The sequence below is a fragment of the Hakea prostrata genome, chromosome 2 (assembly GCF_041222555.1).
Source record: "Hakea prostrata isolate BN-2017 chromosome 2, UWA_Hpros_2, whole genome shotgun sequence".
In the NCBI taxonomy this organism is placed as follows: Eukaryota; Viridiplantae; Streptophyta; class Magnoliopsida; order Proteales; family Proteaceae; genus Hakea; species Hakea prostrata.
This window is the reverse complement of record NC_142601.1, coordinates 69,992,335-70,003,294: the sequence shown is the minus strand read 5'-3', so window position 1 is coordinate 70,003,294 and position 10,960 is coordinate 69,992,335. Positions and strand designations below refer to the sequence as shown.

The following is a 10,960-nucleotide window of genomic DNA, read 5'->3' as shown; positions in this document are numbered from 1 at the left end:
GCACATGCATATCCTTTCCCGAGTGGAAACTACCTAAGACATTTTGGAATGTGTCTTCTCACCGCTTCACTTTCTCTCTACCCGCAAGCAAGGAACGAAGTATCGTTCGTTTCGCCCGGTTCGCTACCCAGCGAACCGGGCGATATGGCGAAATCTCGCCGAAATCTCGGCGAGATTTCGCTGCCTGGTTTTTTTAAATTTCAAAATAAACCTGCAGCGGTGCGATTACCCATGTAATATAAATATAAAATTGATAAAATAAACCTGCAGCGGTGCGATTACCCATGTAATATAAATATAAAATTGATAAAAATAATATAAAAAATAATTACAAAAGGGGTGAGGATTCATGTAATAAATGCAAAGTTGAAAAGTACAAAAATAATATAAAAAGTTCTTACAAAAAGTACAAAACGTCATTCAATCATATAAATGTATAATATAATAATATTATTTAAACGAAAATTTGCTTTTAACTCTCTCTCTCTCCCACCTTTCATCGTCTCTAACATCTCCGGCCACCTCTGCAATAATATTTTTCCCTTTGCAAGCTTTCACTCTCTCATTTTCTCTATTTTTTCTCACGGCGACGCACAGTCGGAGACTGCCGGCGGCGATAATCGGCGAAATCTAACTCATCTCGTTTCGGAGCAACCTTTCGGTTCGCTGATTAACGAAACTGGCGAATTTCGCCGAAATTTCCTTCCATGCCCGCAAGTATATCTATAATGTGTTTACCAAAAAAAAAAAAAAAAAAAAAAATATATATATATATATATATATATATATATATATATATATATATATATATATATATATAATGTTGCTTGCCCCAAATAAAAAAAGAAGAAAAGGTATATTCATGATGGTATGACGTCGTCACAAGGATAATTTCTACTTGCAGTGCTTTTTTTGGATAAAAAAATCCACCTGTGTGAGAATAGCACTCTTCGTTGGTTTTGACACGTGCGTACCAGCAAACGTTACCCGTGTTTGGCGTATGCTTTTCATTTTTTAAAGTAAAATATATTCTGTATCGAAAAAGAAAAATAATACTGCCTATTTTAGTGGTTCTTGAATCAAAGAGAAATAGGGGAAAATATTCTCATATGGTCCAGATCTTTTTCACCTAGTCTGCTTGCCAAAGCATCCTTCTTTGTTTTTTTTGTTTGTCAAATCCTAGTTTTCAAGGCTTTGCCCTAACTAATCCGGTGTTCGACCCGGTTGCACACCTGGCTATAGTGGGTGAGTCTCCCAATGGAGATTTTTTGCATCCACAAGGTTTCAATACTGGAACTTTGCTTAAGCGGACCAAGCTCCTTACCACTTGGACCAACCCCCATTGGTCAAATCATCATTCTATACTCATATGAGTGTTAGTTTCAAATTGTCTTATTTGAGTGTGAAAAATGGTCTAAAATGCGGACTAGTTGGAGACTATCTTCACTATTCTCATATATATTCTTGAAATTGAAACCTTCATGGGCATGGAGATCAATCCTGATGGGCCGTGAGGTGCTTAAAAAAGGTCTCTTATGGTGTGTTGGTAATGGGCAGCAAGTGAAGGTTTGGGAAGACCCATGGATTCCTACAGTCAAAAACTTCAAAGTCCCAGTATCAATTGCTCGTGTGGAAGGTATTGATGTGGTGGCAGATTTGATGACTAGGGAAGGCGTTTGGAATATAGAGGTAATCAATGAAAAATTTCCTCAAAGTATTGCAAAAGAAATCTTCAAAATTGCAATTCCTATGACTCCTCAGGATGACAAGTGGATTTGGGGAGCGGACAAGAAAGGGATATTCTCAGTTAAGTCAGCTTATTCTTTACTAGCTACTGAAGAACTGGAATCTTTAGAAGCTCAACCATCATCATCAAGAACTTGCAGGTGGACATCAACACCAAAAAAAACATGGAAGGTAATATGGTCTACATATACTCTTCCAAAAATTAGATCTTTTCTGTATAAAGCTTGTGCTGATGGGGTGGCTTCTGGAGAAGCATGTCATAGGAGAAAATTCAATTTGGATCCTAGCTGTCATAGATGTGGCAAGGAGATGGAAACCATTGATCACATACTTATGGGATGCCCCTTTGCTGGAGCAGTATGGTTTGGTTGTGACCTATCATTTAGAGTGCCTCAAAATGAAGATAATTCCTTTGCAGAGTGGTTGTTTAACAACCCTCAGTTGGAGCAGCTAACCAAGGCAGTTAGAAGGAAGGTGGTTGGACAAATGTGCTTTATGGCCTGGTATCTCCGGAGAGCTAGAAATGAAAGCGAGGTTTAATAATAACACATGGAGCCCGACTGATGTGATTGACTATGCCGTGAAAGCTTTTAAGGAATTTGATGAGGTCAACATACCAAGGAATTTGAGGACAGCGCACGGAGGGGTTATCAATGAGACTAGTGTTCGTGGAGAAGTTAGGTGGAGGGCACCATCTCAACCATGGTTTAAGATCAATGTAGATGCTTCTTTAGATTTGAATGGCAATTCAGGCATTGGTTTTATAATCAGAAACTCCGAAGGTTCTCCTTTAGGAGCTGTGTCTCAGAGGGTGGGGTTTACAGAAGTGGCAGTGGGAGAAGCGCTTGCGATCCGTGCAGCTATAATGGAGGGGAGCAAAAGAGGTCTACAGTATCTCATCATCGAATCTGATTGTAAATCTGTTGTAAATCACCTAAATAGCAGGTCCCCTTACGCCTCTGCCCAACTGGGGGTGGTGCTAGAGGATATTAGGTTGCTTTCCCCCCCTGAGATGTCTGTTGTTTTTGAGTTTATTCCTAGAGAGGCCAACTCTGTGGCAAACTCTCTAGCCCAGGAGGCCCGGTCTATTGAGGGTGAGACTGTTTGGCCGTTATCCACTACTTGGCTCCAGGAAGCCTGTTCCTGTGAGGCCTTGTGCCCATCCCTTCAATAAATGGATTTCTACCAAAAAAAAAATATATATTATCAACATTTCGTTCAAACAATTTCTTTGCAAAAGCAAGGGAAGACACAACCAACACTATGATCCTCAGTTTATCATTTGGGGTTAGTGTTGTCCTTCAATCCAACCAAGAAAATAAAACCAAGGACTCATGTATATGTTTAGTAATGTTTCTATTTTGAGAATCCAATTTTATGTAAAATTATTTTTACATGTTTCTATAGTAAGAGATCATTTTTTGAGCATTTGATAAATTATTTTTTCAAAATATTTTTAATTTTAATTGGTCTACAATATGAAATTTAATTTCGACCAAGGACACGAGGCAAGAGAGCAGGCTAAAGGGATTTGCAAGTAGGGTTGGCGGGTGATTTTGGCCAACCGTTTTATTGACTTAATATCCCTTAAAATTAGTTCTTCAGGCCAATTTTCTCAAAAAAAAAAAAAAAAAAAAAAAAACTATTTTAACAAATGCTTATCACTCATTCTTCTGCTATAATTGTTTGATCTCCAAGAATATTACAATGTATCCTTAGGTTTCACATATGTCATCACCACACCTTAGTGGCTCTTGGTTGTCACATACATATTCATGGGCTAAGCTACTAAGGTCCCCTTAGGCTGAGGGAGCCATGTCCCCCCCCCCCCCCTTCGTAGATATTAAAGAATTTTTTTTACAATAAAGGCAATGGAAAGTCGTTATGCCCTCCCTCCACTTCCTCCCTTCAATGTTAAATCCTGGCTCAGTCCCTATACTCACATGCAATAAGTGGAATTATCAGTCTTTTCTTTGGTAAGAGTGGAATTATCATTCACATCTTCCTTTATCAACTCTATTCTTCACTCTCCTTAATTTTATGATTTCCTTGGAACTTATGGATAATAAATTCTTTCTTGGATGATAGATACAATTGAATATCTTCCATGTTCTTATGCTAAGAAACTGCACTTTATTCGGAAATGGGCATCTGATGTATCCATTCTAGAAATGTTTGTATTAGACCCACAAAATAGAAAATAAAGATTTTAAACAGGTGATCTTCTCGCTAACCAATCAAAACTAATCTAACTAGCAAAAAGTACGTGGTCGAACTATGGGGAACTAAAAGGCTAAGTTATTAGGATTGAATTTAACAAACTAAATTTAAATTAAATCTATTAATTAATGTAAATACTTTAACTATGAATACATGAGGATCTTTGGGATTTCGAATCCCCAATGCTTTTCATTAACCGATATAACTTTACGCTTTAAAACAACGAATGATCTTTCCTAGATATGCTCTATCTTCGCAAAATTATCGTCTTTCGCCGAAGCTTGGAACGCTTAGTTTGCTTAGCTATAGAACATCTTTGGTCAAACTCCAACACAATCAAATAGAAGATATAAAACAATCAAATTAATGAAATAAACAATAGTTCATCTACATCCCAAAGAAAATGATCTAGCTACTCATTGTAACAAAGTTCATAAAACAAATAAAAATGAAATTGAGAGAGAGAGAGATGAGAGCCAAGATCCGTGTTTGCCATCTTCTCTTCTTCTCTGTGGCTAGCTTCTCTTTATGTATCTCGACACAATGAATTCGTTATCTTTACCCATCCATTCAACCTTTATTTGTTTGGATTTTAGAAAAACTTAAAACTAGAAAGTTATAGATATTTTCGTTATCTTTACATAGAATTTTGAATCACCACAATTCAAGTTCATACAAAAGAGATATTCCGAAAATACTCAAGGTGGGTCTATTTACCCGATTTTCAAATCTTATTACTAATTGTTCATTGGACCTCCACTTGTTTCCAATTTTGCTAAGATTCATGCTCTCTTTGCATTAATTAAGTTGGATCTCACTATTCATGATTTCTTGGGTAGAAAGATTGAATCCCATGATTTTATTTTAATTAAAATCTTCAAATATATTTTCCAATTTTACTCCACATTATTTGTAATAATTCAAATCACCTTATTCCTGAAAAAGATACAAAATTATTCAATTAACTCTCTTTTAATTAACTAAGTAAGAAAAATTAAATCAAATAAATAATGATAAATGCATGTTTATCACAAAGAAACCTTGTAAAAGAGCAAGCTAACAGAGTATGTGAGTTGGGGTAGAGCTAGAGGAAAGACTTTCACCATTTAAACCATTTTTATCAAGTTTTTGTTTTCCGGCTTACATGTTTTATAAAAACCCATTCTTTCCGGGACTTTTCTCACCAGTTATGTCTTAAAGAATAAAATGACGAACAATTTTAACAAACACCAATCACCGTTCCTGAAAATTTCATAAAAAACGTTACAAAACGCATCCTGTACAAATATGTTTCATATTATTAGAATTATTTTATGGTAAATGGCTCTTGGTTGTCACATACGTGCATGTGGAACGTCAGCATTTAATTTTTACCAAAAACAAAAAGAAAGCGAACATTAATTATGTGTAATAATTTCTTTCCTTGGATGATATATCATTGAATTTCTGGCCAGTAATTTTCTTCTTAAATTCTCCATTTCGTATCTTCGCCAAATGCTTCAATTCTATTCCCTTGCAAACTGAAACCCAAAGGTTATATGAAACATGGGTTCTGGGTTTCAAAACAGTATCTCTTTTCTTACAGTTTTGCTGCTGATCTCTTCATGTCTTCACCAAATCTCTGCTAGATTAGAGTCCAATCAATGTAATCTCTATGAAGGTAGTTGGGTGAATGATTCGTCACCTTTCTATGACTCATCGAACTGTACATTTATCGGCGATGGATTTGATTGTCAGAAGAATGGGCGGCCAGACAAGCTCTATCTCAACTACAGATGGAAACCCACAGCTTGTGATTTGCCAAGGTGAAGTACTTCATCATCATCATCATTATTTTTCATCTGATCCAAATCCCATCTCACAATCTTGTTGGTGTTGTGATATATATATATATATATATATATAAGGTTCAATGGTGAGGATTTTCTAAATAGATTCAGGGGGAAGAAGATCCTCTTCGTGGGAGACTCACTGAGTAATAACCAGTGGCGGTCTTTGACGTGCATGCTTTACAAGTCAGTGCCAAATGCAATGCACACCGAGGGAAAAGAAAACGGCGTGTACTTTCCTGTGTGTTCTTCAATATTGCTGTTGGTCTCTGTCCATTTCATACCATTCGTTTGGTTTCTGGACTAAATTTGTTTCTTGGATTTTCAGGACTACAATGTATCTGTGAATTTCGATCACAATGGGTTCCTAGTTGATCTAGTTACTGAAAGTATCGGCAAAGTTCTTATGCTGGACTCCATTTCAGGAGGTGATAGATGGAAGAACCATGATATGTTAATCTTCAACACTTGGCATTGGTGGTTTCACACAGGAAGGCTACAACCGTATGATCTTAACTGAAGCAATCTTCAATCCATTATGTGAAGGATTTCATGAATTTATGTTGCTCAAAGACAAAATTGATCTTCAAAATCGATTATATTTCTTAGGATCTTTTGGTATCATTTTTCGGTTTTTTTTTCTTTGGTGATGTGTTTTTATTTTAAAAACTATATATTTTTGTTTAAAAGAAACGAAAAATCCATGGTGGACTTTTGTCTACTATAGGTTTAGGTTAAAATTTTATTTTATTCACTTTTGACAAATCATTTAAAATTTAAATGCAATGATAAATATATTTTTTTATGCAAATTATTGTTTATCCCAAACTTTAACGATTTGTTCCCAATTTCTATTATTTTTTTTTTTTATTAATTTTTCATTTTCACGTTGCAAACTTATTTTTTATTTCATAATCTATGTTGAACAAAAGCTACCAAACCATTTTTCATGTTTGACCAGAAATGAACTCTCATATTTATATCTTTTGAATAGATAAAATAAAGAATAAAAATTGATATAAAAAAACTGTTACGATGTTCTTTCCTTGTCTCTCAATATAGTTTTGGTATGATTTTTTTCATTCAATTATGTATTGAGCAAGACAAATTCATAAATGATTTTATTTTTATTGTAGATGGAACTACATTAATGATGGAGGCAAGACAGCAAAAGATATGGATCGTATGGTTGCAGTTCAGAAGGGATTAACAACTTGGTCCAAATGGGTAGATTCCAATATCAACCCACACACAACCAAAGTCTTCTATCAGGGCATCTCGCCTAGCCATTTCACGTAAGTGTTGGTGCAACTCTCTGCAATAGCTGATTGATGCATATCATTCTTACTTTTGTTTGTTTATTGTGATCAAATGATTCAGAGGAGCAGAATGGAACCAACCAAATCACAACTGCAATGGGCAAATAGAGCCTGTAACTGGGTCCACATACCCAGGTGGTTCCCTTCCTGGTGTAGCTATGGTGAAGGACTTGTTGCAAAAGATGTCAACACCAGTTAAGTTGCTGGACGTGACGACCTTATCGCAGTTGAGGAAAGACGGACACCCATCTGCTTACAGTTCTGGTGGAAAAGGGGGCATGGATTGCAGCCATTGGTGTCTTGCTGGTGTTCCTGATACTTGGAACCAACTACTCTATGCGTCTATCATCCTTAACAGCTAATGAGAGTTAAAAAAGATACATTTTGGTAATTTAGCTAAAATGTAATTCTTTTGGAAGAATAAATATTCAATCTCTTCAGTTTCGTAATTTTTTTGGTAAGACAATTTTTTGGTGGGCTTGGAATCTAATGCCAACATTGATAATTTCTTCAGTTTTCACTGTATAGGGTCATGCTCAAAACATGTCAATTTCTGGGTAAAATAACAAGAGTGTGAACATCATCAAGGAAGAGGACTCTTTGTGCAAGCGATATATATATCATTGCAAGATCAACAGGGTTAAGATGTGAATTGACGCGTTCTACGAGATGAGACAATTGAAAATAAAAATTAAAATAAAAAAAAAAATCCATTTTAGGGTTCGCAAAGCCTTACAGGATTTTAACATATTGGTTTGGTTTTGTTTTGCATTTGCATCTTATGGCTAGAATTTTAACATAGAATCTGTGTATGTCAAATCAAAATGGCATGGATTGTGAAGCAGATTAACATTGAGACTTGGCCGGCTTGTGATATGAGTGAGAGAGAGAGAGAATATGAACAATCTCCTGTCCTGTCATGCGGACATGCGGTGCTCATGTTATTGAATCAGAAGAGAAAATGGTCAGAACCGTTATCCTCAGCTTTAAACCCTAGTTAATTAACGTGTGACATAAATTTCTATACTCCAATGTCACAGCTTATGGCGGAGTTAACTTCTTAATTTAAAAAATTAAAGGGAATACCTAACAGTTACCTACATTTTCCTGAAGATTTGCTGAAATCTATGTTGAAGGCTGAATTGATGAAGAAGTAAACGTTAACAAATTAGTAACGCACGAGCCCACGAAGCCTAATTGCAGAGGTAGTGGATCGTCGTTGCTAGCTATAGAGTCGGCAATTAATCTCCATTCCCTTCTCTTCTTTATTTAACATCTACTAGCTCTCCATCTCTTCTCTGTATCTATTCATTCACTGCATCAAGATTCATATTTGAGCTTACGCCAAGATCGGAATCTCAGATGGGTTTCATCAATCTCCTCGCTACTGCAATTTTAGCTATGCTTACCCTTCTGATGTCTTTCATCCATCAAGCAAATGGAGAGAATCATCTTCAGAAGAAAGAACCCAGATGTAATCTTTTTGAAGGGAGTTGGGTTCTTGATAACCATGATCCTTTCTATGATAATTCAAGTTGTCCCTTCATACCTAAAGAATTCAACTGCCAATCCAATGGTAGACCTGATCATCTTTACCTCCGCTACAGATGGAAGCCTCATGCTTGCAGATTACCCAGGTAATTATAATCCTCAACTATTAATCAACTTTCTAACACTCTTTTTACTCTATTAAAATGACAATATTTTATATATTTGTAATGTAGATTTAATGGTCATGATTTCTTGAGGAGATTTAGAGGCAAGAAGATAATGTTTGTGGGAGATTCTCTGAGTTACAACCAGTGGCAATCTCTTACGTGCATGATTCATGCTTCGGTTCCACACTCCCCCTACTCATTGGTCCGAAATGGGTCCCTTTCTACCTTCACAATGCCGGTGGGTTCAAAGCAAAACCTAGTAGATCTATACCTGTTGGTTCTGGTTCTCATTCTTCTACTTGTTGTGTTCTTCTCTTTCAATCTGTGTAGCATTATGGAATTTCAATTTTGCTCTCTCGCAATGCTTTTCTGGTGGACCTCGTGCATCAAAAAACCGGGTCTATTCTGAAAGTCAACTCCATCAAGGGTGGTGAATTATGGAAAGGCTTTGATGCTCTGATCTTCAACACCTGGCATTGGTGGGGTTACAAGGGTGCTCAGCAAACGTAAGATCATGTTTATTAACGAGTTTAGGCTTTTTTCTTCTTTTTTTTAATGATTTTGATGAATTGCTACTGCAGATGGAAATACCTTGTAACAGAAGACGGAATAGTTAGAGACATGAATCGTCTAGAGGCCTTTAAGATGGGCCTCAATACGTGGGCCCAATGGGTGGAGTCCAATATAGATCCTTCAAAGACGAAAGTCTTCTTCCAAGGAATTTCTCCTTCCCACTACAGGTATGAGTAGTTGGATATACATTTCTTGTTTGGTATAATTACTGTTGTTCCTCTGGCATAGCTTAGTTATTATTTTTTATTTTTTAAAACTACTAATTCAATTTTAGACTTTACTAATTTACACTTTATATTAAATTACATTAATACTCTGAATAATTGGGTAAAATTTAACCAAGGCTAGATTCTCTTTTTTTGAAAAAAAAAAAAAACTACCCTCTTCTCTTACCCTCCTTAAAAAAAAACTTTCTTTTTTTTTGACTTTTTTTTCTTTCTTTTTAGTAAACTAGTTCCATCTCATTAAGATTTGATTTTTTTTTTAAATTTAAAATGATAAAAATGCTAAGGTTGACTTGGTATTTCATATGGTATTGTCTTTTTACTTTTTTTTTTGGTGAAGATTGTCTTCTTACTTCTGGAAGGGCAAAATGGACATTAAACAACTAATCATAAGGTTTAACATAATTAGAAATGAGAAGGCATAGTAATTTCACAAATAATATGGTCTTTTTAGTAATTAAGCTATAGAGGAGGAGGCGATAGTAATTATCCCTTTTGTTTTGATAAATGATAGTAATCTGTAATCTCCCCATAGGCTGAATGACACTTAAACCCCTTGTTAATAAGTGGAATAGAATGTCGATTCTACCCCTAATAATGTTAAAATACTAAAATACCCCTTATTTCCATGTATAATTTGTTTATGTGCTATATATGATCAATCAGGGGAAGTGCAAGGGGTGAATCAACTCTGAAGAACTGTGGAAGTCAAACTCATCCGATAGATCACTCACAGAATCTAACAAGGTTTTCTAAACCACGAGGTGTGGTGAGGAGAGTGTTGAAGAAGATGACAAAGCCTGTATATTTGCTAGATATAACAATGCTTTCCCAATTGAGAAAAGATGGTCACCCTTCATACTACACTAATGGAGTTCATTCGGGCATGGATTGCACCCATTGGTGTCTCGCAGGTGTTCCAGATACCTGGAACCAGCTCCTCTATGCAGCTCTAATCCAACAATAAAACCCAAATTAATTGTAACACTTGGATTCATAGCTTTTATGTTCACTAATCAATGGTTCCTTCTTTATATTTTATGTTGTCTTCTACTATACCCTTGTTAGTGTTTAGATCTCAGAGCTAAGCATGGATTTATATACTATATAATTTCAGTGGTCCTCGTTAAAGTCTTGTTTGCACCAGCTGATTTATTTTTATTTATTTTTATCATTTTTCTAATTTTTATCCTCACAAAATTGGGTTTTGCGTCAAATTAATCACACCGGTAAAATTCCTTCATGTTTTCATTCACCAAATCATATTGTCACAATAAAAATATGAAGACGTCTCATACATTATTTATTTTTGTTTCTCTTATTTTAAAATGTTTTACTTGAAAAACAATAGTAGAAGTATACCTTCATAACCACATATGAAGCAAGATTGA

At 35.6% G+C, this 10,960-nt stretch overlaps 2 protein-coding genes across 2 annotated transcripts; both read left to right on the top strand.

Annotated features, from left to right (window-relative positions):
- Positions 1 to 5,511: 5,511 nt before the first annotated feature.
- On the top strand, positions 5,512 to 7,476 carry LOC149026167 (protein trichome birefringence-like 37). Its single transcript, XM_089143260.1, has 5 exons — positions 5,512 to 5,771; positions 5,874 to 6,036; positions 6,124 to 6,299; positions 6,932 to 7,090; positions 7,176 to 7,476. Exons 1-5 carry the CDS (start codon positions 5,512 to 5,514, stop codon positions 7,474 to 7,476), a joined length of 1,059 nt encoding a protein of 352 aa, XP_088999386.1.
- Positions 7,477 to 8,515: 1,039 nt separating this feature from the next.
- LOC149026166 (protein trichome birefringence-like 38) lies at positions 8,516 to 10,536 on the top strand. Its single transcript, XM_089143259.1, has 5 exons — positions 8,516 to 8,751; positions 8,839 to 9,010; positions 9,103 to 9,278; positions 9,354 to 9,512; positions 10,236 to 10,536. The coding sequence occupies exons 1-5, from the start codon at positions 8,516 to 8,518 to the stop codon at positions 10,534 to 10,536; spliced, it is 1,044 nt and encodes a 347-aa protein (XP_088999385.1).
- Positions 10,537 to 10,960: the final 424 nt, after the last annotated feature.